General features: G+C 45.0%; 1 protein-coding gene across 6 annotated transcripts in view; it reads left to right on the forward strand.

The window, feature by feature from the left end:
• The first annotated feature begins 4,230 nt into the window (after positions 1 to 4,230).
• zswim8 (zinc finger, SWIM-type containing 8) overlaps positions 4,231 to 25,177 on the forward strand; it is a 160,590-nt gene continuing 139,643 nt past the window's right edge. For 5 of the 6 annotated variants that reach the window (XR_009769510.1, XM_061691079.1, XM_061691080.1 and 2 more), the window contains exons 1-3: positions 4,231 to 5,197; positions 16,098 to 16,251; positions 24,305 to 24,399. Coding sequence is in view for 5 of the 6 variants with exons in the window: in XM_061691079.1 (XP_061547063.1) it covers positions 5,020 to 5,197; positions 16,098 to 16,251; positions 24,305 to 24,399 (427 nt within the window). In the remaining variant the exon portion in view is untranslated. Of the gene's footprint in view, positions 5,198 to 7,843; positions 9,315 to 16,097; positions 16,252 to 24,304; positions 24,400 to 25,177 lie in introns of those variants that run through there. The other variant, XM_061691082.1, reaches the window with a different exon arrangement.

The raw sequence follows: 25,177 nt of genomic DNA on the forward strand, positions 1-25,177 counted from the left end.
GTGTTTGGGTTCGAGAAAAAAAAGCCTCTGGTCATCTAGAACTCTTATCTAATTCATGTAGCAAACTTCAAATAACGAGACTGATAAAGAAAAGGTTTGTCGTCACTGAAGTTTTATCCATCTAAAAAGGGACGTGGTGCCCCTTTCTCGATAAAATAGCTTGATTTATAACGCTGTAATTTAAAATGACGGTAAAACGAAAGCAGCGCAGGCATCTCTTCCATCTTATTCTTTTCTCCTCAATTAATGACATTTTTATTCAACTATCCATCCATTTTCTGAGCCGCTTCTCCTCACTCGGGTCGCGGGGCATGCCGGACCTATCATCGGGCAGGAGGCGATGATAGAACTGGTCGCCAGCCAATCGCAGGGCACATACAAACAAACAAACAACCACCTAGCATGCATGTTTTGGGGCTGTGGGCGGAAACCGGAGTGCCCGGAGAAAACGTCAATATTTTCCACATCAATGAACACACGGCACCCAATATTGACAGGGAAAAAAACTGAATTGTTGAAATTTCTGCAGATTTATTAAAAAAGAAAAACTGAAATATCGCACAGCCATCAGCATTCAGACCCTTTGCTCAGTATTTCGTAGAAGCCCCCTTTTGAGCTAACACAGCCATGAGTCTTTTCGGGAATGATTTTTCACACCTGCACCTGGGGATCCTCTGCCATTCCTCCGTGCAGATCCTCTTCAGTTCTGTCAGGTGGGATGGTGAACGTTGGTGGGCAGCCATTTTCAGGTCTTTCCAGAGATGCTCAATTGGGTTGAAGTCAGGGCCCGCCTGCGTGGAGTTTGCACGTCGTCCCCGTGCCTGCGTGGCTTTTCTCCGAGCACTCCGGTTTCCTCCCACATCCCCAAAACATGCATGAATTGGAGACTCTAAATTGCCCGTGGGTGTGAATGTGAGTGCGAATGGTTGTCGGTTTGTATGTGCCCTGCGATTGGCTGGCAAAACTGTCGTTTTTTTTCTCGCGCTATTTAGTGGGCCGGTCCTGAGTAATAAACCACATCTCCCATTGCAGGGCTTGAGACCGCAACCGAAATGGTAAAAATGTCATCTGATTGCACTCGCGCGAGTGCGTGTGTGAATGCAAGTGCGCCGTCTCGTTATTACGAACGGCCAACGGGGCGTGCGCGTGACCCCCTCGCCGCGGCTGAGATCCCAATCTCCAATTCCTTTTCTCCAGTATAGATGATCTTTTAACTCACCAATTTTATCAAAGCTCCCATGACACCGTTCGGTGTCATATCTGCAATATCTGATGACGCGTAACCCAGAGGTTTGGAATCGAGGATTCCTTCAATCTCCACGAGCGCTGTTCTCAACACCTCTTCGGGGACAACTTGCAATCCCAAGGTGGTACGGAGGGCAGTCGTCATGGATCTTATCTCTCTCTCCCAAACTCCTCTGAAGTCTGGGGCCTTTGTGGGGTTAAAGTAAAAGTAAGTCAATCTGATCTAACGCCAACTGGGTCTTCAGGAGGGGGACTAGTTCACCAAAAGCTCGCTCAAGTTCTGTATTGCATCCTTTGAAACGTGTACCTTGGTCAGAATGAACTTCCCGAGGCCTCTCCTGGCAATTAGTCTGCGTAAGGAAATCGGGAAGGCGTCGCTCTCGAGACCGCAGAGGAGGTCGATGTACACGCCGGTGACGAGGTTATTAACTCCTCACACTGCCTTCTAATTGGTAAATGTCTTCATGTGCCTCGGTACTATAAGACTTTGACTGTTGGACGTCTCCTAATGTTTGAAATGTGCAGATTGAATTGATACGGAGTTTCAGGGTGTGACAAGTCTCGGGGTAAACAAGGGTGTTCATTGCAGTGTAGCATATCATGGAAATCAGATAAGGGTGTGGCGGGAGTGTGTTGCAAGAAGGCTCCCAGCAGGGCGCATGTGGAGGCCACAAAGAACAGACGTCGGAGAAGACGATGGCTGCGGGGAGTCGCCGTAAACATGAGATGCGAGACTGTGGAGCCGGCGTCTGGAGCCGGCGGCGAACGGCCATCGTTCTGCGGAGCGATGATGACGTCAGACGGGACCGTGGACCGATCGGACGACGGCGATTCCACACTTCCTCTTTCAAACATTGCATCAGTCGGGGGCAAGAACAGAGAGCTTTTGTTCAGTCTGCGCTGTCTCTGCTGAGGCTAGGATAAGCGTAGCTGCTGACCAACGTCTCGACTCCTCTGTCAGGAATAAATTGGTTGACTTTTGCCACGTCGTTATAATTGTAGTTCGAAAACGAACTCGCGCGGAACCTGGAGACTAACAGGTGATTATGAAATTCAGGTTCCTTCAACTGTGTACACCATCGTTTTATTTAGCTTCTTTATCCGGATGTTTACGATTTCTTTTTTGCATATTTTTTTGTAGCGCCGTGGGCCCTTGAGTACCATCATTTCAATCCTCCGTACGTGCTCCGCATCTTGTCGAAGCGACAATCAAAGTAGCGCGTAGCTCGTTCCAGCTTTTGTTTCGTGGCATTTACATCAGGACAAAACACCTTCCGTTTGAACCCGACCACTTTGCAAGTGACGAAAAGTATCGGAACAGGGGACACGCATTTCAAATCAAGAACGCAACAGTCCGGTGAAGTCAATCGGTCGCGGGCTTGATTGCTGTTATCGCGAGGCTTGTGCCCCCAAATATTCAATGTTATTCACTTTCAGTTGATCTCATAATGTCTGTTCCGATACTCTGCGATCGGCTGGCGAGAGTTTCGGGGCCCACCCCGCCTCTCGTCCGGGCGAGGCTCCGCACGCCCGCGAACCTCGCGATGAGAGGATGGATGGGTGTTCCAATACTTTGGCTCACTTGAAAAATGGGGCGGCTTCAAACAGAAGGTGCTCTGTCCTGAGTTGTTGGGCACTTCTGAACTTTTGAAAGCCAAATGTCTTGAGGATACACCCCGAAAAAAGCATCCACCTTGCCGTTCCGATATTTTCAGAGGGACTGCACAGCGCCATCTATTGGCCACAACAAACATCTTCCTTTACTTTTCAACGTACTGCGGCACGCACGTCGAGCAGACCCCCCTTGTGATGTTTCGGCCAAGCGCGTGGCAAGTTTGGATGACGTCAAAAGATGTTGGAACGTCACGCCAGATGATTATATCTTTTCAAAATGTAACACATGAGATGACAACTAATAGCGCCACCTACTGGCACAAGTAAATGACATGTTTCACACGTGGTTGCTCTCCTGCTGGCAGGTAAATGTTTGCTCCGAAGCGTTCAGGCCTTCATGATGTCACCGTGCGAAGTTTGGGAGTTTTCAACAGACGATGTTGCCGCGGTGACATGCTTGACATGCTGTTCGCCGCGCTGTTCACCAAGAGACCGACGCGGTTTTGAGGCTCGAAACATCCATGCGAACTTTGTACACGCATCAAGCATGGCAAACATTTCAATATTTAACTTTTGGGGGTGAAATCAAAATAAAAACATGACTCAGCAGTGCCCCATAAAGATTTTCCAAGAAGAAAAAACAAATTGCCAAAATTGGGAGGCATATGGACCTGGCCGAGACCTGCTAAAAGTACCTTGAAGCCATACCCTAAACCCAACAGTAAGTCCGCCATTTTGACTTCACTTTTCAAATTCTTTGGCATGGCGACATGCCCCGGTCCTCAAAACTGTGAGGCAGATGTGCAAACCAGTCGCCCACCGTCGCGCCCTCTATATTTTTCTCTCTCTATATATTTTTTTCCCCACTTTTTTGGCCTTTAATGTGACACACAACCTGCACAGCTCCTTAAAAAAAATGGAAAACTTTTGTCATAACTAGGTTTGTGGCTTTGTGCAGAATGAAACAATCTCATTGACTGGACAATTGACAGTAGTCATTTTGTTCCTGCTCAACGGCACAACACAGACACCATGGAATCCACCACACTATGCATTGTATTTGACGGGAACGTCGACCTTCCCAACATGGCCGCCACGTTGGCAAGCCGGGCTGCTACAGGCCGCTAGTGTATCCAGTCTTCCCTTCATATCACATCCTTTTTGATGGCGCCATCTTCATGCCACGGGCACGGTCAAAACGCGTGAATGTGAATTCAAACAGTGAATGTTCAATAAACACACCGATATATTTACTTTTTACTTTTTTAAAAAAAAATTCCCTCGCACTTGTTGAACACCATGCCACCATAGAAGAAGAAGCAGAGGGAGCAGAAGAAGAAGCAGAAGCAGAAGAAGAAGACGAAAGACGAAGAAGAAGAAGAAGAAGAAAGAAGAAGAAGAAGGAGGTTGTTTGTTGGATAGCCACTTATAACTACTAGCTGGTGGGAAACGCTCTGCGGGACAAGCTTGACACCATTTTTTCTGGCCCAAACACATCTGGATCCACGACATGGGGATATGATCAAAATATCAACATATGTATTTTTAGACTGGGGACGACAAACGTAACCGAAGACATCAGTTGTGGATGGGAATCACACGTAAAGGAATAGGCTGTCAAATGGAAACCGGTGGTTGAAATGTAATGGACGAAATAGATCCGCTCTAAATTGTCGAGGGTATCGTCCACTCTTCCAAAACACGGAACGCTTTCAAATAAACAAAGAACGTGCAAATGAGGAACGGAACGTGCAAATTCTGAAGGAATGGAAACAAGACACGCGTAATGGGAAGAGCGGTCACAAGTAGCGCTTGTTCTCTGTGGAGTGTCCACTGTGTTGCCGCATAAATGTACATGTATTTATTGAGGGAAGGTTAGGTTCGGTTCGGTTCGGTTAGCTCTCTTGCGCGAGGACGGAGCTGATCGAGATACGCTCGCACAGCGGATGCGTTTTAGCCGATCGCTTTCTAGTCACGCAATCGCTCGGGCACTTTGATTGATGAAAACATACGGCGTGCCACGTTCGTCGGTGCTCAAGTTGTATGATCTCCCCAAGTCTGAGGGTCTCCCCCAAAGCCCAAACCCTGTATTTTGAGACGAAGGACTCTCCAAGTAAACCGAAGTCACCCATGGGCGGGTGAAAATTCAAACTCGACCTCATGGAGTTGATGTTTGCTGAGTGGGAAGATGGGGAGAGGTTTTCCTTTGAAGACTCCGACCGGTTTGAGGAGGACTCTCTGTGCTCCTTCATTTCAGAGGCTGAGAGCCTCTGTCAGAACTGGAGAGGATGGAGGAAGCAATCTGCGGGACCCACATCGCCGACCGTGAAGACTAAAGGTTGGGGAAACACACGTCGTTTCTTTTTCAGCGAAACCTTTCAACTTTCGCTCTTTCTTGCTGCTGGTTGAAATGATCGTTAGGGAAGGCAGCAGAACTTCAGCCTTTGCATGATGTTGAGATGTTCCAACGTTTCGGCTGCCTCATTTATGTCCAGAATGTGTTGAGCGTACAATACTGAGTAATAATAATCGTGACGATATAGCCGCTTTGTCCAAAAAGCCCCTGCTGCTTTATCGATATTGTTATTGTTATGGCCGATAATTGACTTGCTCAGAGCATCACATTACAACTTGAAATGGGAATGTTAGCGTAGCGTGATGGGGGAAGTGACTGGCACGCCTGTATTACAGTCGGTTCTGGGTTCAGATCTCAGCCCAGGGCTTCCCACATTCCCAAAACATCAGAATCAGAATCATCTTTATTTTGCCAACTATGTCCCAAAATAAAATAAAATAAAAAAAACACACAAGGGATTTGTCTCCGGGAGTTGCAACTGACAGAGAACACTTTGGAGACAGAAAGACATTGAGAAAAACAGCAATAAAAAAGGTTGCGAGTAATCTGGTTATGCCGGTACAACTTTCTTGATTTATTTTTCTGACAATTGTGCAAAAAGATGCAGAGTCCTCTAGCTAGCAATTACAGCAGTTTTAATGACTCATATTGCAATAGTCCGGTGCAATGACCATTGTGCAAAGGGCGCCGAGACTTCAAGGACTGTGCGCGGTTTAAAGTCACCAGTAGTGCGATCATCTGGGACAATGTCGATTGTGCAAATGGAGCAGTTGCTCCTCTGGCATGAGTGGCCGGTATTGGTCAGCAACAGATGTGCAAATAGTGCAGCGTGGCGAGACAACAACAGTGAGTGCACGAGTCCTCTATTATTGGCCCGGCAGAAATGTGACGACAAACTCAAAACAGAAAAATTGGCAGCATCTTGCGATGGAATTGTAGGTTAGCTGTTTAAGAAGTTGATTGCAAGAGGGAAGAAGCTGTTGGAATGTCTGCTAGTTCTAGTTTGCATTGCTCAGTAGCGCCTACCTGAGGCAAGGAGCTGGAACAGGTGGTGACGAGGATGCGGACGGTCCAAGGAGATTTTGCACGCTCTTGTCTTCTTCTGGCAGCGTGCAAGTCCTCAAGGGTGGGTCATGGCTGAGAACGAGACTTCTTTGGTGGAGCGGTCGCTCGCGCAGCGGACCCCTCCGTCGTCGGGCGAGGAGGTGCCACCGATAAGGATGCAGATGGTACTGGTATATTCATAAAGACACAGATCCATCCCTTCTACCTATGAATAATGCATTTTTACAATGCATGAGTTTGCGTCTACCCATATGATGAAAACGTATTATCGATATTTTGTTTGTTTTTTCAAAGAATTATTCTAAAGTTAAGCACTTTATTTGAACAAAATACTTTCTTTTTTATTTACTTGCTCTTATTTTGAAATTCACAGCCCTACTTTTATTTAGTAAATGAGAAAACACAGTGGTGCTCATATGTTTGGTTAACCAAGCAGAATTTGTAGGATGGGTACAATTCTTTAAAGAAAGCATGAAGGGCCAGGCGAAACACATTGAATTTTATTTGAATGGGATTCCAATTAAACTGTCAAGCATTTCAGAAAAGCATTATCATTCAACAAAACTGAGCCAGCGCTGTTAACCTAACAAACACGCGTGCTCTCAAAAGTGGGTCTTCCACACAGAGGGAACCAATCAAAGGAAAAGATGCGGTTTTTGCCAAATATGGACAAAGTGGATCCAAAACGGGGTCAAACACAAGTAGCTGTCAGAGGGCCCTTTTCTGGACACTCGTACAGTACAGTACGCGACCATATATCAAATATAAAATGACCTACAGGTGCTTTTGCTCAGTGTGTAGTCATTATGTGTAACGTATGGCCAGTATACTACCATCTGATGATCTGTAAGTGGCAAAATCTTGGGTCAAGTGGGTGAAAAACAGGGCAAATGTGGCGTGAGTGGAATAAAAGTAAAACGGGTCATCTTCCCAAACAGAGGAGGGTTTCGGTCAAGTCACATGAAGGAAATACTTGTTTTCTCTTGAGGTTTCTTCATTTAAGTGTGAACAAATTGAACACATCCAAATCTTAGGAGTACAAATAATATTTGTCTTACTCCTCCTATTCAGCTGGTCTAAGCTCTTAAATGGGAGGCCATGAAGCTCATGTATTATTACACGAAAAGCTTAAGTGACGATGCACAAAGGCTGTTCATGCTTTTTTGAAATTGTCTGTTTTATGCACAATGTGAATTTAAGAAATAAAAATGGTTGATGAAATAAAAAGGGAAACCCAATAGGCATACAGGAAGTGAAAGGGCTTGTTAGTGCCCGAGCAGTCCCTATTGGAATTGTAAGAATTATTATTATTAGGGCCCGAGCACCAACCGCTGCAAGGGTCTGTAGCGTATACGGGTTAAATAAAAATGTAATTAATTTATGAGGAAAGAATGAGCTGGAAGCGACACCTGCGTTACGTCCGGTTTAGCATAATTTTAAAATACAGCGTGATAAGTTAAGCTATTTTATCGCGTAAAAGGGGTACCACGTCACTTTTTATGTGGATACAATTTCAGGAAAGTGACGAGAAACCTTTTTATCAGTTTCGTAATCTGAAGGTTGCTACACTTTCTGAAATTTTGATAAGAGTTCTCGACGGCCAGAACCCAAACACACACACACCAATGCAGTTAGTATTTATTTTGGAAAATGTAATGATCTAACATGGGGAATCTACAGGGAAGCAATACAGAAATACACAAAACAAACCAACTACAGACGAACATTGGCAAAGAAACTGACTTGTGATGTGAGATTGGTAGAATGAGTGTGTAGTGACAGCTGGAATTCATGTTCTCGCGAGTTTAAAACCCAAATATGCACTAATCTGCACTTTTAGTAGACCGCAAGTTTGACTTACGCGTGTTGACCAATTCAGGCAGGCGGGTCGACCTTCTGGGGGTTGGCAAGAGCGCTCACGAGGGATGGTTTGCAGGAAAAGGAAGCAAGGAGAAAAAGACGCACTTCACGTGCAGGTTGGCCGGCGCGCCGGCAGTGGCAATGCTTGCCACGCGGTCAGGGAAAGCTTGCAACGCAATTCCTTCCCAACGGAGTGTCGTCCGGCCTCCGCCACCTCGTGATGAGGTTGGGGGCTCCCCGGGCTGGGCCAGGCCTTCGGCAGGTGGAACAACGAGAGCGTGAGCGCGAGCGACCGAGCCAAATGAGCTGAGGCCTTTTATCCGCTTCAGAGAGCGAGGCCGGCCCCTTTTGACCAAATGGAAGGCAGACCGCACCTCGAGAATTGCATTTCATTTAAGTCTAAAATATGAATTACTGGATTTAAGATAACGAGACCATTGTTCCGCTTTGCATTGTCCCGCGCCCATTCTCTTTAATCCCTATTATGAATGTTTCAATTGTATGTGCTTGTTGACAATGCTGTAATATTTGCAATGTGGCATTTGTGTGGAGTGGAGTGAAACATTTCATCTGGTTTGTTGACAACAGATTCGACGTCCGACATTCAAGTTCGCAGAAATACAGTCTCTCGTGGCGTTCATGTAAACTTCTTAAAATATTAAATCCCAGTCAAGTCCGGTAAAGACTGTGGTTAGTGAACTCGAGTTTGCAGTGACGTTCCGCCGCCTGTGGGTGTCGAGTACCCCGTCCACTGTCCTGGTCTGGCTGGGAGGTGGCGTGGCACGCAACAGGGAGGAGACGCCTTTGTTGGTGAAGCTACCCGGGCTGGCTGGTGGTGGAAGTTTATTAATTTAGCGTTCTGGTGCAAAACCAGGTGTCTTTTGTCTCCGCTTTGATGCTTCTGGTGCTGGTAATTCACTTCGCGTCGGTGAGCAAAATCAGATGTCTTTGTCTTACTTTGATGCTCCTGGCTTGTAATTCGCTTAGCGTCTGGATGCGAAGTTGAATCTCGCCACTCCGTGGTCGTCTACCTCGACGGGAAGAGCAGCAGTAGCCCGAGACTGGGGTGCTGGGTGTCATCTTTTAATGGCTTCTCCGCAACATATCCCCGCGTCGTCTGCTCGATCCGGCTCAATGGCGGATCTAGGTGACGTCTCGTTGGAAGATGGCACAGGTTGGCAGGAACACACACAACAATGCAGTTACCAAGGTACAAGATTCGTGCATATATATGTGTATATAGGCGTCGGTATCAGGAGTGACGTGTGTGGATGGATTTGTGTAGGTGTGTCTATTGGGATGGCAAGTGAGACCAGTATTTCGAGGCAGGGGCGAAGCCAAAACTAAGGGTAAACATTAACGAGGTGTAGAGTTCTCAGTAAAAGTCAAACAAAACAAAAACAAAAGGAGAAACTCAACACTGCTTTACGGAGGATAAAGGAAGAGAGAGAAAAGGTAACAAGCTTCAACTTGGCACGTCGGGGGCACAGCGGTCGGGTGGAGAACCCGACACATCAATCAAGGAGAAGCAAGGTGCCATGTAGAGGTTATAATCTTGGGGAATGAATCCTAGTCTAGATTCAAAAGGGGGTAGCGAGGTCCTGGGGAAAATTTAGGTCAAGGAGGACCTCTTTCCCTGTCTGTACGGGGTTGGGTTCGGGTTCAGTTGTACTTTTCTTCCGGAAAAGTTTGGGTCGCGCATTTTAGCACTGGTTCAGAAGACCCTACAAGATCTGAGTCTTTTGATATAGCAGGTAGGCGATGCCAAACGTCATGCAGTAACCGAGATTGACCAAGGCAATTAAGATGTTATCTGCTGCGGACCAGGAGTGCATAAGCCGGAGCTCGGGTGTTCTGCCCTCAGTGCTAATGGCGCGTAGGGTGTTGTCAATGTGGGTGATGTCAATTGCCTGAGTCTCTTCAAACTGAATCTGTTCAAGCGTCTCAGGCTCAACCTCCAATTTGTCCTGTTCGAAAAAGTTAGAAATCTCGATTTCGCTCTCATAATTGTCGGCTGGCAGGTGGTCGAGGACGACGTCCTCAATATGCAAAATGGCATCTTTGGGGACGTGGAGCCACATAGTTTGATTTGGCAGGGCGAGTCTCGTCGTGGTGGTCGTAACTCAGCGTTGCCTTAAGGGCTGGCGTGTTGACTACTACAATTTCCGCGTTAGTTGTAGTAACCTGGTAGCGAGGTGTAGTTTCTGCTCGACACTGCGACCCATCCTTCATGGCCTTCAGGCTACAAATCCCATCCGCTACATCTCGGACGAACGGCTTACTGGGAATACAGGTAATGAATATCTTTTGTGAGGGTGCACGTGCACATTTGGCACCAGATACAGATTAGGATTACTATCATGATTGGCGACTACCGCTGGAGTACTGACTCGGACGCAAGTGTCGCTTTGCCAGATGCCAACATTAATTACGTCTTTTTGGCGATAGATATTGCGGGAGTCGATAATTGGGAGAGTAACAAGGAAGGCTATTTCTCAGAACTCAGGGTTGACATACAAGACAGTGGAACTCCCGAGAGAAAAAGCAAGTGGAGCAGCAACAACAGAGAGGTTATGATCTGCTTATTTCGGTTAAGGGTTGCACTGTAAGCGTCGAGAACTAAGGTGACTACTCTGAGCATGTTCTTAGCGACCAGGAATTGGTTACTTCATTAGCCGTGCGTTGTCGTGGGGATTTCGGACTGGAAGTCCTGAGGTTGTGTCTCGATGGTGCTAAGGCTACACGCGCCACCGGTGGGGGCGCTGCGGATACCTATTATTTCGGTCGTTATGGTTTTGGTTTGCAGGAGAGCGACGCATTTGGTTTCACCGGTGTCTCGGTCGGGCATCTGTGTTGGCGCACTTGGCGTGGCAAGGAGGCTGTCACGGAGAGTGGACCTGGTTGACTAGTCTGCTCTCAGTGTGTTGACCATCCTTGGTTTCGTGCATGGTGTATCATGGGCGGATGTGACCCCGACGCCCCCGACCCCGCTTTCGCATCGTGAGGGCATGAATGGCTGTGAAGTGCGCTTCACAGAGGCGCAATAACAAAAGTCCACGATACTGTAAATGAGCAAGTGTAAAGCCAAGGATAAACCGAAGTCAAGCTTGCGCAGGAAGGAAGAAATGAAGGAGTGAGCCACAGAAATATCAAATGAAAAACAGGCAACTTCGACATCGCAAACAACGTAGAACAGAGGAGGAAGGCTGGGAACTAGCACAGAGAATGCTGCAGGTGCAATAGAAGAGCGTTGCCTGAGGGAGTGATGTTGGCAGAGTGGGCAGGGTGGGCAAACTTGCATAGAGATGCACTTTGCAAGTTCTAGAGACGAAGTGCATGGAGAGTCCGGGGTCTCAAAGGAGAGAGAAAACCCACATCTTGTGCTGTTGAAGCCATGCATGTCTGAAAGTCACGAAAGAAGCAAGATGACTTCGCGGCCGTCAAAGGAGCGGGCCAGCTATGTAGAGAAGTCCCCATGAAGCTCAGCGTGATGGCGGAAAATGCAGTCCATTGTTGAGGGACAAAGTCCACAAAATGCGTTTCGAAGGGCTCAACGTTACTATTTATCAGGGCATCGAGTGGGCTCGAAAGGTTGATGGAGGGTCCCGTGTCACAAGAGCGACCCCTGGTGGACAGGTGCGGTCCCCCCTTTTGTAAGATCGTCAACTGGTTTTGGTTGTTTTGGAGGGGTCGGAGTGCGGACCATGTGCACGTCAGTTAAGCTGCCGTCGAGTGAGTCTTTAGCGAATGACGCTCCGTGTTTGATTAGCACTTCCCTCAAACGCTGTCGTTCGTCATCGGAACTTAGGTCGTCAGGATCCACTAGGACCTGCTTGCACGTCAGTTTCAAAGAGTTGGCTCGCGAGGAGTTTGAGGGAGTGGGTGAAGTCGCGGGAGATGCATTTTCGGGTGCAGTTGGGATTGTACTCTGTACAATGGATCACCAGGTGTTGGTCTGGAGCCAGGTCCACACTGATGATGTCATCATCCTCAGTCGGTCCCATTGGAACAAGAGCAATGTGTCATGAAGGAACAGTGAGTTGTACTCCCCCAGAGCTAGGCAATGGGGAGAGGTCTGGTGGGCGGTGACCAATCACGGGGACCGTATGAGTGAAGTTATGGAAGTCGGAGCAGATCGAGATGCCAAGCGTCGTAGATCTGGGGATGTGGATGTCGTGCCGTGTGTGGTTGGGAATCAGCAGCACGGTTGTCCGGGAAGCGTTTTGGAGGGGTGTGTCATGCAGCGACAAACCCAGGTTGTTAAACTACGGCGAAGGCTGAAAGAATACACGTGGACCGGTTACTGATTGGTTATCCCAGTCGAATAGGGAAGTTAACAGTTGACGCTTTTACGATATCGTCGTCTTTGCTCAAAACTCCATAAATAAAATCAGGTTGCTACAATTTTTTAATGAAAAGCCAAAGTGGTTAAAAACAGACAAGCAATTAATTACTAAACTCCACTTTGTAAAAGAGATCTGGTAAGTAACTGTAGTTACTGTAAGTGGTTGTCAGTTTGAATCGTCAAAAGGTGTTGTGCACGTTTGCTGGCGGAAGATGGCAGTATTGCTGTAGCAATGCAGCACCTTCCGTTTGTGAAACACGTTATCGTCTCACGTTGTAAATCTCAAAACTGGTTAAAGATACTAGGCATAACGCTTCAAAACACAATCGCAGCGTTGGCGTTTAATAAAACAAAAAAACAGCGAAAACGGAGGCTTTTAAATTCATAGACGCCCTTGATAGTGATTATGAGTTGAGGCGGCCAGTTAGCCGGGATCTCGGGTGTGTTCAGTGACACCAGGTTGCGCTGCACCCGCAGCGGGGTCAGCGCACACAGGAAGCTTACCAGCAGCAAAAACACACAGCGGTGCTATTATGAAAATATATGTGTATATACACTTTAAAGACTTAAAGACATTGACAAAAACAGTCACTGAGCAATAAAGGGTTGCGAGTTATCTGGTAATTCTGGTACACATTTTTTATTTATAAAAAAAAAAAAACAACACTTTTTAAAATTATTTTCTTTACAATTGTGCAAAAAGATGCAGAGTCCTCCAGCAGTTTGAAGGACTAATATAACAATAGTCCGGTGCAATGACCATTGTGCAAAGGGCGCCAAGACCTCAAGGAATGTGTGCAGTTTAATGTGACTACGAGTGCGATAATGTTGATTGTGCAAATGTTGCAGGTACTCCTCAGTCGGTGTGCAAGTGGTGCAGATGCTACTCTGGCATGAGTGGCCAGCATTAGTCAACAACAGATATGCAAATAGTGCAGCGTGGCGAGACAACTCCAGTGAGTGCACGAGTAATATATAACTGGCCCGGCAGAAATCTGACAACAAACTCAAGACAAACAATTGGCAGCATACTGCAATGGAATTGTAGGTTAGCTGTTTAAGAAGTTGATTGCAAGAGGGAAGAAGCTGTTGGAATGTCTGCTAGTTCTAGTTTGGATTGATCGGTAACGCCGACCTGAGGGAAGGAGCTGCCCGGTGACAGGAATGTGGAGGGCCCGAGAGGATTTTGCACGCTCTTGTCTTAGTTCTGGCAGCGTGCAAGTCCTCAAGGGTAGATAGGGGGAGACCGACAATCCTTTCAGCAGTTTTGATTGTCCGTTGCAGTCGGAGTTTGTCCTTTTTTGTAGCAGCACCAAACCAGACTGTGATGGTGCAGTCGTTCGCGCAGAGAGAAAAGAGCAGCGGAGAGAGGACACAACCTTGGGGCGCCCCAGTGCTGATGCTGCGTGTGATTTGTGACTTTCTTCAAAGTCAAAAGTTTACATCCAGTAGAATTACTATGCCTTTAAACAATTTGGGAAAACCTCGATGATGATGCTATTATTTTGGAAGCTTCTGATAGTTTATTGACAACATTTGGGTTAATTAGAGAGACACCTGTGGGATGTATTTGAACTAGAAACATGAAACACACTGGCTTGAGGACTGCATCGTTTACACAATTGCCATTATATCAGCATCACCACACTAGTGGTACACTTTCGTTGCTTCATGACTCGCCACATTTGTGTGTTTTATGTCCTAAATGTATATTTTGTCATGGTGGTTGTTTGTTGTCATACTGGAGTGGCTCTAAGTACCAGAGACAAATTCCATGTGTCTTGTAACATTCTTGGCCTATGAAGCTGATTCTGATGTAAATATACTGAATATATTTGGAATAATAAAAACAGATTTTATTGTCAGACCTTCTGTTGTTATTTAACATTGTCAAACTAGAAATCTTTTTGGTTGTGTGCTGAATAGTGTGTACTTTCCCAAAGAAAGTTAGGGATTGGAATGACTTCAGAGTCAAGACCTCAGATGTTGCATGGGCAAATAAATGATTTTAGTCAAACTTTCTGTTTTGACTACAAAACATCTGTTTACTCAAATATCACAAATTTGAATCTGGAACCAGTCTGGAATTTTGAAATCTCAAATGTGTCGGAACCCTTGTAGTGAGATTGTATTAGAGTAAGCATTAAAACATGCTGTCGCACAAGTGCGACGAGATGACATTTTTACTCACGCGCACTGGAAAAAAAGTTGCATATCTGACCATTTTGGGCACAGTCTCGAGGCCTGCGCAGTGTGTTTCAGGTTTCTAGTTCAAATACATCCACATCTTTCGAATTAACTCAAATGTTCTCAATAAACAAGCTTCCAAAAAAATAGCATCGTCATCTAGGTTTTCCCCAAATTGTTTAAAGGCAGAGTAATTCTACTGGATGTAAACTTTTGACTTAGAAGAAAGTAACGAAACATTGCCAAGCAATCCTATCCAGAAAATGAAACTGACAGTTGTTTTCAATTATATCGATTATTTTTCAAGCAATTGGTAAATAATTGATTGCACTTGGAACACCCCTTTTTCATCGTCGAAATCAACACACCCCCATGTCTTGGTGTGACGTCAGTGCCATGAGCAGAGACCTAATTCACGGCATAGCCAGTGTGTGTGTGTGTATGTGGGGGGGGGAATTGCTTGAGTTTCCAAACACTGCTTTGTTCAAGTTATTTATTTTACCTTGTATTCCTATCTTATACTGTTGCACTCTTGCATGAACACAACAGCTCGCACCCCCAAATTATGTTAAATCACTAATTTAATATGGTAGAAAATCAGTAATTTATTGGGGTGTCATTGATTAAAATGGTCCAAAAAACACTGGGCAGATGTCCTCAACACTCGCTCAAGACAAGCAATTATATACCCTTGCACTTGCATTCTCACATGAATACCGCAATTAGCACCCCAAGATTGTTTAATCGCTAATTTAAGATTCTGAAGAAAAAAACATGCTCATCTATCAGGGTGTCATCGATTAAAATGGTACGAACATGGCCGTGCACATTCAAGACTGCCAGTCGCCTCCACCCTACAGAAAGCCTTTAAAAGCAAACGACTGTGTCACATCATCCATCCAAACTCTTTTCAAAGATCTTAGAGGTGTTCGTGATGCAATCAATACAACACTGAACTGACGAAACCCAGGCGATGGGGATGTAATGAGATGAATGTTCCAAATATGTATCACATTTGTACAAAGTAAAAACAAGTTTGTTTTGGTTTGGTTCGGGGGGAAAAGCTCCCACCTGGAGAGCAGGTACTGGCGCAAGTCGTCCTTCTCTTGACCCTCCCGCAAAGTCTTTCTAAAAATAAAAATACAATAAATACAACAGGACAGGAAATGCTATGATTTCTCCCTGGAGCAGTACACCATTGTCTGCATGGGGAAAGCCCAGCAAGGCAGGTAAGTACAATTATAGGTCTCAACCCTGTGGTTAAGGTAAGGGCAAAATCTTCAGAAAAGGCATCAGGGCCAGTCAGCACTATAGTTTTTGTGCAAAGTTATGGTTGCATTATGTTTGCCGGGCTAAATTGCCTCTTGCATGTAATGTGCTCCGAAGATTGATGTTTTTGTTTTTGTTTTTTTTCATTTTCTTTAGATGGTCAGGTAATTCCGCTGGTTGAGTTGTCAGCCAAACAAGTAGCCTTTCACATCCCATTTGAGGTAGTGGAGAAGGTTTTCCCCCCTGTGCCAGAGCAACTCCAGCTTCGAATTGCATACTGGAGCTTTCCTGAAAATGAGGAAGATATCAGGTGAGTCAATTTAGTGCAGTAGAGTTAAAAAGAAGTGTGGTAATTGTTGATAGTAAAGAAACTGATTTTTAATATATTTTTTTTATTTTTGATTTCTCAAGTAAGAGTTTGGCAAAGTCACCCAAAACGTAAGGAATGGATAAACACTCACGCTGAGTGAGTGCTACTTTTGATAAACACATTAATATTCATCTATCCACCCATCCATTTTCTTCCACTTATCGTGTCACGGGGGGCATCAGCTTAAGCATGAACGTCCAGACTTCCCTGTCCCCAGCCACTTCAGCTGGGAGACATTGTCGCTCTAGTGTGTCTTGCGTCGTCCCCAGCCTCCTGCCTGTAGGACGTTCCCGGAACACCTCAGCAAGGGGTATCCTAAGCCAGATGCCCGAGGAACCTTATCTGGCTTCTCTCGATGTGGAGGAGCAGCGACCCGACTATGAGCCCCTCCCAGATGATTGCGCTTCTCACCCTGTCTCTAAGGGAGAGCCCAAACACCCTGTGGAGTAAACTTATTTTGGCCGTCAAATATCCATCCATCCACCCATTTTCTGTACCCCTTATCCTCACTAGGGTTGTTATCCCAGCTATCTTCGGGCGAGAGGCGGGGTACACCCTGAACTGATCGCCAGCCAATCGCAGGGCACATATAAACAAACAACCATTCCCACTCACATTTACACCTATGGGGAATGTAGTGTCTTGAATCAACCGACCGTATTTTGTTTTGTTTGTTGTTGTTTTTGATGTGGGAGGAAACCGGAGTACCCGGAGAAAACCCATGCAGGCATGGGGAGAACATGCAAACTCAAACTCCACACAGGCGGGGCCAGGATTTGAACCCTGGTCCTCAGAACTGTGAGGCAGATGTGCTAATCAGTCACCCACCGTGCCGCCCCATCTAATATTGTTGCTGTATATCCTTGTGAGGTGGATCAGGGAGCTCGTTCTTGGCATGCAGCGTGAGGTCATCCATGGAGAGGAGGTGGCTGATGGTTGTTCCTCTTCTGAACCCATACCCGAAACCACTCTTGGTAATGATCTGAAAGACGACTGAGAGCAAATATCTTATAATAAATTAAAATATTTCAAGAAAAAAAATAGTCGCGGAAATGAATGAATGAATGAATAAATAACTTCAAAGAAATGAATAATGTATAATAAAACACAGGGCTCAACAACTATTCCATTGGTAGCACTGGACCATGCATGGTGTGTAGTCTAACGTAATGAGCATACTATAGCTTTGTTAATAATAAAGATTGACAGTGACTTGAGTTCTGGAACATATTTTACTGTGAATATGAAGTTTGTCTGCAACGAGCAGTGGCTGAGCAAGCAGGTAATTTCGTTTTAATAGTTTGAAAAGACATAATGGGAACTAGCCTTTACACAATCAAGATTTTTGGGGCCGATCAGCGAGTTGAAAAAAATGATCTCCGATCACAAGATAGAGGAATGTGTCTATTTAAATTACCTGTTCATTTACTGTACATACTTGTGTAATTAATTGCTCAACACGTTATATTTACAATAAAATGTATCTTTGTTCCTTTATGCCAGTGTGGCATAGTGACAGACCGAACAAATGAATGGTCTTCTATTAGATGGCAGGAAGTACATACACTAATTAATGTATGCACACTTTGTGACATTTTTGTTTGTTGGTGTGCCGTGAGGTTTTTCAATTGTAAAATATGTGCCTTAACGTCCATAAAGGTTGGAAATCACTGCTCGAGTATTCTAATCAGTCAGGTCAAACCAAATTTATTTTCTTTGTTTTTAATTCAATTACTTCACTCAAACCGAAACTTTAGAACATGATTCGACAGAAGGGAGGCATGTTTACGTCCAACCGTTTGTGCTATTGTGTATTCTAATCAGGCAGGTCAAACCAAAATTATGACATGACAGAAATAATGGGTGCTAACTTACTGTAATTAAATGACTTCACCCACACCGAAACTTGAGAGCATGATTCGACAGAACGGCGGCATGTTTACGTACAACCGTCAGTGCTAGCACTAGCTTGCTAGGCTACATAACGTTTTGTTGCCTGCTTGCGAGCTGTATGATTAAAAGTACGGGAACATCCCTCAAGCAAGCATTAAACGAACGTCTTCTCCTGCCCTGACCACCGGTGACCACCAACACACTTTCTTCCCCATTTTGTCCTCATAATATAGTCGACACGATCCACTCTTGTTGTCGTCGCCACGGTAACGAGCGTATCCGGTCGCATTTGAGTTAATAAAATGAAGCCCAATGATCGTAAAAAACGGGTTGCCGTGGTATCGGAATACAGTATTTTATTGCAGTCGTGAAAGAGCAAATTTGTCTTGTAGTCTGATCCGGGCAGTACGTGTTGTCTGTCTCAGATGTGTGGCCGACGTTTTTTCTGTTCTTTTTTTTTTTTTTTTTTTTTTTTTAAATAACTTCATTGGCCGTCAGATATTTACAGTACTATGTCAAAAGACACGCGATAAGGCTGAAAATAAACTAGCTTTTGGATTCAAATGTACTGTGCACGAAGGCGACGCGGAGTAAATATCTTTTGCGGTCATTGATCGGATCGGCGAATTATGACATTAAAGCCGATCGGCATAAAATGCTAATTATCGGCCAATACCGATCAGGCTGATAAAATCGGCGTAAAGTCTCACGAGAACATATGCAAGGGCTTTACCCATTTCCGACGGCCCGTGGCAAGTCATAAATAGTCATCGGAAAGGCTAGCAAAACATACATTAATGATCGCGTAAGCATCCATCCATCCATCCATTTTCTGTACCGCTAATCTTCACTTGGGTCGCGGGCGTGCTGGAGCCTATCCCAGCTATCTCCGGGCGAGAGGTGGGGTACACCCTGAACTGGTTGCCAGCCAATCGCAGGGCACAAGCAACCATTCGCATTCACACCTACGGGCAATTTAGAGTCACCAATTAACCGAGCATGCATGCTTTTGGGATGTGGGAGGAAACCGGAATACCTGGAGAAAACCCACGCAGGCACAGGGAGAACATGCAAACTCCACACCGGCGGGGCCGGGATTTGAACGCCAGTCCTCAGAACTGTGAGGCAGATGTGCTAACCGGTCGTCCACCGTGCCGCCTCGGGTAAGCACATGAAAAAAATTGTCGTGGATAGGATGTCACATTATTCACATCGTGAAATTAAAAGTGCCTCGATATTGTCGTGGCCATGTCTCGGTGTAAAATAATGAACCACTGTGCCTAAAATGTAGTTTTGTGCAGTCTATACGAAGGCAAGCTGCTGAGCCAGGCTGTGGAGCGCTTCACTTCATTTGCAAACATTTTTGTTAACTTTGAGCCCTGATATGCATGTGCAGATAAAGCAAATCTTAACAGAAGGCATGCATGTGTTTACGTGTTCGATGTATTCGTTGTTTTTATTTTTGATAGCAATGCAGTTGTTTTCAAAACATGCAGTATTGAACATCAAATTACAACTAAATGCTTTTCTTGGAACTTCTTCAAAATTACTTTTATGAAGAACTTGCGGGTTTGCAATATGAATCAGTCTGAAGTGGGACGCTGAGATGATGCTCTTTTATGTAATGGGTGGACATGAGACTACACAGTTGCAAATATATTCTTATTTGTTTCGCAAAGATCATTTACATAACTTTAAAACTGTACACCTGAGTTACGCATTGGGGGGACTTGCCGTGCTTGTGCTGCAGCTTTGGTTGGCTTCCTGTTATAGTCTTTTCGCGGCGTAATTCCGAAACTCAAAAGGTCCTAAAGACTGAATTTAGGCTTTGCCCATCATGGACTGGGGTTTCCAAATGTAAATGCACACAAATACAAACAAAACAGCACATAGTGGCCAGTGACGAGAAGCCATTACGCCGGATGGAGCAGCGTCACTGCCATGGTGAAGAATCGATACGCTCTGAAATGTCGATGTCGCTGATACCAGAAGATCGATTCTCAAAATTAAGTATTGATACATTTTATACTTCAATCATCGGATGCAATGTATTTTCAGTGTCGTATCTAAAAGGAAATCGGTGGTATGGATCATGAGCAGACACACAAAAGGAGCACGTCGCAACACAGTTTCCGCGCAGCAAAAGCCAAAATCTATTTGTGGTGGCCAAAATTTTATTGTGGCAGCCCGCCACAAATACACACTGGTGGAAATTGGCTCGATGAACAAGAGCAAGACACCTTTGTGTGTGTGTGTGTGTGTGTATATATATACACACACACACACACACATACATACATATACACACACACACTGTATTTTCACGACCATAAGGCGCACTTAAAAGTCTTAAATTTTCTCGAAAATGGACAGACGGGGGGCGCCTGATGTATGCACCGAGTTCCAAAATGTGTGTGACTTTAATAAGCGCTCCGCTTGACTGACTGGGAGCATTTCCTGCCAACACACTACTTATATAGAGGAAGGCGGACGTGACTGAGCCCAGCATATGGACGTAAAGGGGGAAGGGTAGGCGTGACAAAGGAACACATGTATACACATCTATACGTGTGTGTGTGTGTGTACATATACACATGTATGGATGTGTATATATATATATATATATATACATATATATATATATATATATATACATATATATATATATATATATATACACATGTGTATGTATGTGTATGTATATGTATGTATGTATATATGCGTATATATATACCCATATATATATATATACGTCACAATACTTTACGTACCCACTGTAAATGTCCACCCAGGGCCGAGTTCCCAAATGCATATATGGATGGATGGTTCGGTTCGACTGTTTTGGTTCGGTCCGTGTGTGTGCCGTCACGCACACATTCACGGGGTGATACTTTTGCAAACTTACAGCTTTCATCCGATTGACTTCCAAATTGCTGTATCGCATCTCCAGACCTGGGACAGCAAAAGTTGTTCAAAGCTTTCTGTTTCCCCATCCTATCAAATATTGCATATCACATTTCCCTTGCCACAAAACAGAAAATACTTCATAACTCCCCTGTACATGCTCCCAAAAATCCAAATCTTCACATGTTGCATCACAGTCACACCCTGAACACATCTGTGTGACAATATTTTCTTATCCATATTGTGCCACCTAGTCGCGACAAAAATGTCATCTACATTTTAATGTACTGCTCCCAGCACGTTGACCACTTGAAATTTTGTCAGTAAAGCCTGAGACATTGATCATGCTTTGTAAAAAATATTGTGACGTTTCGGCAGAAGGCGTGGATGTGGCGCCATGGCGAATCATCAAAAGCTGTTGGAATTTGACTCCAGATGATCATATCCTTTCAAAATGTCACACACTTGATGACAGTCCCAACTTAAAGGTGTATGGGGGCATGTATGGGGGGGAAAGAAACAATAATCGTACTAATAGCGCCACTTACTGGCACAACAAAATGACATGTTTGATTGTTGTTCTCACGCGAGCAGGTTCATCCGGTTTATCTCATATTTGCTCAGAAGACGAAATCCTTCATGTTGTCGCAATGTAAATGTCAGGTTCAAGACACCTAAAACATCAAGACAGACACAGAGGTAGTTCAGTTTTCATACTTGCAAGGAGAAAACGGCCAAGAGTGTACGTAGTTACAGTCTCCAACCATTTTCTGAGTTCACTCTGCCGGATTCTCTTTTTATTACTTTGGGGCAGTTTCCTTGTTACATATGAGTTACAACGTCAAAAATGTGGGGGCATACATGCTTGTTGATCAGCACATAACACTCTTTGTTCTGGTTGAGACAGTAGAAGAATTATATACTTCTTATCAAGAGACAGGAAACTCCTCGGCTCAAATTTGTCCTTGCACCTGCACCTTATGCACAGAATCAGTGACAAAAGGGCAGCTTTGGCGGAGTTCAACCCTGACTGGAAACGAATCCGACTTAGTGCCGGCAATGCGAAACAAACTCTTGACACCAGTCGTACAAGAACCGAACAGCCCGTATCAGTGGGTTCGGAACACCATACTCCCGACGTCTCGAGTTGACTCGCAACGTCTCGAGTTGAGGTCAGCAGCGCCCCATCCCCACTATACACAGTGCTGATGGTGCACTGCTTCCCCCTCCTGAGACGCCGGATGGTAGACTAGAATTTCCTCGAAGCCGTCACAAAGTATTTCTCCATGGCCTCACCGAACTCCTCCCACGTGCGAGTTTTTGCCTCAGCGACCACCACAGCTGCATTCAGCTTGGCCAGCCGGTACCCATCAGCTGCCTCAGGAGTCTCACAGGCCAAAAAGGTCCGATAGGCCTCCTTCTCCAGTTTGACGGCATCCCTCACCACCGATGTCCACCAACGGCGGGGGTTGCCGCCACGAAAGGCACCGACCACCTTACGGCCACATCTCCGGTCGGGCGCCTCAATGGAGGCGCGGAACATGCTCCACTCAGACTCAATGCCCCCTGCTTCACCTGGAACATGGGTGAAGTTCTGCCCGTGGTGGGAGTTGAAACTCCTTCTGATCCAACCCTTCTCGAGAGGACTGGTACCAGAGCCCAATCTGTGTGTGGAGGCGAGCCTGCCAGGGGCATAAAGCCCCAGACAACTTGGCTCTTAGGATCATTGGGACACACAAACCCCTCCACCACGACGAGGTGACGGCTCAAGGAGGGGAAATAAAAGACTCCCAACAGACATGCGGCGCGAGTCCGGAGCACCCCGACCCAGCTTTACTGAGGTCATGCTTAATAAAAAGTTAATGTTCCCGTGTTTGTGTTAATTGAGGACTAACACACAAAACAACTCTGAGCTCAGCGATGATGCGGTGGAGCGAGAAGTTGAGGTCCTTACCTCGCTAGTTCGTGAGCTCGCAAATAAACGGTTAACTTTCTCTTAAATGTCGGAGTTGTGTGAATCTACGCGCTGCACATGGAGCCAGGCTGTGGAGTATTGGACGGCGCCAGTACCCACAAGAGTGTACCAGTTTGCCGGCGTTCCATGAGGCCACTAGCGGCTAATGACACAGCCAGCTCACTGTGATCTGCACGCCGGTTCACCTCAACAATGACAATTTATCGAGTCTGGAAAAACTATTGTGTTCGTTATTTATCGAAAAATAAGTCGCTATAGTAATTAGCGTAACAGGCCTAGTGGTGCCCCTTTTTGAAAGATAGAGCTCGTATACATTTTAGTATTCTGATTTACAGATTCTTCCGAACTGACTAGTGGTAGTGGGAGGTACTGCAGGCAGTGCTTCGCATTCTCACAACTATCCATCCATCCATTACCGCTAATCCTCACTAGGGTCGCGGGCTGCTGGAGCCTATCCCAGCCATCTTCGGGCGGGAGGCGGGGTACATCTTGAACCGTTCGCCAGCCAATCGCAGGGCACATAGAAACAAACAACCAGCCGCAGCCACATTCACACCTACGGGCAATTTACAGTCTTCAATCAACCTACCACGCATGTTTTTGGGATGTGGGAGGAAACCGTAGTGCCCGGAGAAAACCCACCCAGGGACGGGAAGAACATGCAAACTCCACACAGGCGGGGCTGGGATTTGAACCCTGGTCCCCAGAACTGTGACGCAGATGTGCTAACCAGTAGTCCACCGTTATAATTTCACAGGTGAGCGTTTCTGCCGTATAGTAAACTAAGATGCCAAATCCAGTATGGCAGACTGCCATGATTCTCCGTGAGCAGCAAAAATTTTATTATATACAAATTTCTAACATTAGACATTACATATCGGACTGAAAGTACACCTTTTTCACAACGCCTAGGTACCAATATGTCTTTTCATTGTGACACATTTAGATAATTTTCCTTGTGCCTATGTATAATATGAACCCTCCATTTTTGTATAAATTTTTAGCAAAGAAAATGCGTATTATACACAAGAAATTATGGTAATTCACAAGGGTTCACATACTTATTGCAACTCTATGTAATGTTTCTCTAAGTGTTGACAGGATGGCTCTCAAAATGTTTCAAGACTCATGTTCAAGGAATTGGCACTAGTTTCATGATCAACTTGGTGCTACTTTTTTTTTATTTTCTTTTTTTCCTCTCCCTACCTTCTCTGATTGCAGGTTGTATTCATGCCTAGCAAATGGAAGTCCAGATGAGTTTCAACGTGGTGAGCAGTTGCACCGGATCAGAGCCGTGAAAGACCCTCTGCAAATTGGTATGTTAAGTTACCAGTCTTACCGTAATTTCTCATGTTTAATGCGCACCCATGCATAATACGCACCCCCAAAGTTGACCTCAAAATTCTGGAAGACCCTTCCACCTATGTATAATGCATTTTTACAATGCATGATTTTGCTTCTACCCATATGATCAAAACATGAAGTATTATCTGTATTTTGTTAGTTTTTTTCAAAGAATTATTCTGAAGTTAGGCACTTTATTTGAAGATGTGATACTTTTTTAAAATTTACTTGCTCTTATTTTTAAATTCACAGCCCTACTTTTATTTCGTAAATTAGAAAACACACAGTTGTGCTCATTTGTTTGATTACCCAAGTAGAATTTCAGAATCAGAATCATCTTTATTTGCCAAGTATGTCCAAAAAACACACAAGGAATTTGTCTCTGGTAATTGGAGCCGCTCTAGTACGACAACAATTGGCAGCGAACACTTTTGAGACATAAAGACATTGACAAAAAAAAAAAACAGTCACTGAGCATACATTTATAAAATGTGAATATTTTTTCCATTTGCCCCTATACCTATGTGTAATGCGCACTATTGACTTTTGACAATTTTTTTGGGGGGGGGATGCGCATTATACATGAGAAATTACGGTAATTGACAAAGACGAGGCAAAAGTTGGCATTCATTCACCATAGTCATGGATGTCATTGCAATTTGGGGCTGTTGATCAGTTTTTAAAAGTTTTTAGTTTTGATGAAACAAAAGAGAATGTAGTGGATTTCCTGCAATATTAACATAATAAGAT

The sequence above is a fragment of the Phycodurus eques genome, chromosome 11, assembly GCF_024500275.1.
Source record: "Phycodurus eques isolate BA_2022a chromosome 11, UOR_Pequ_1.1, whole genome shotgun sequence".
NCBI lineage: Eukaryota > Metazoa > Chordata > Actinopteri > Syngnathiformes > Syngnathidae > Phycodurus > Phycodurus eques.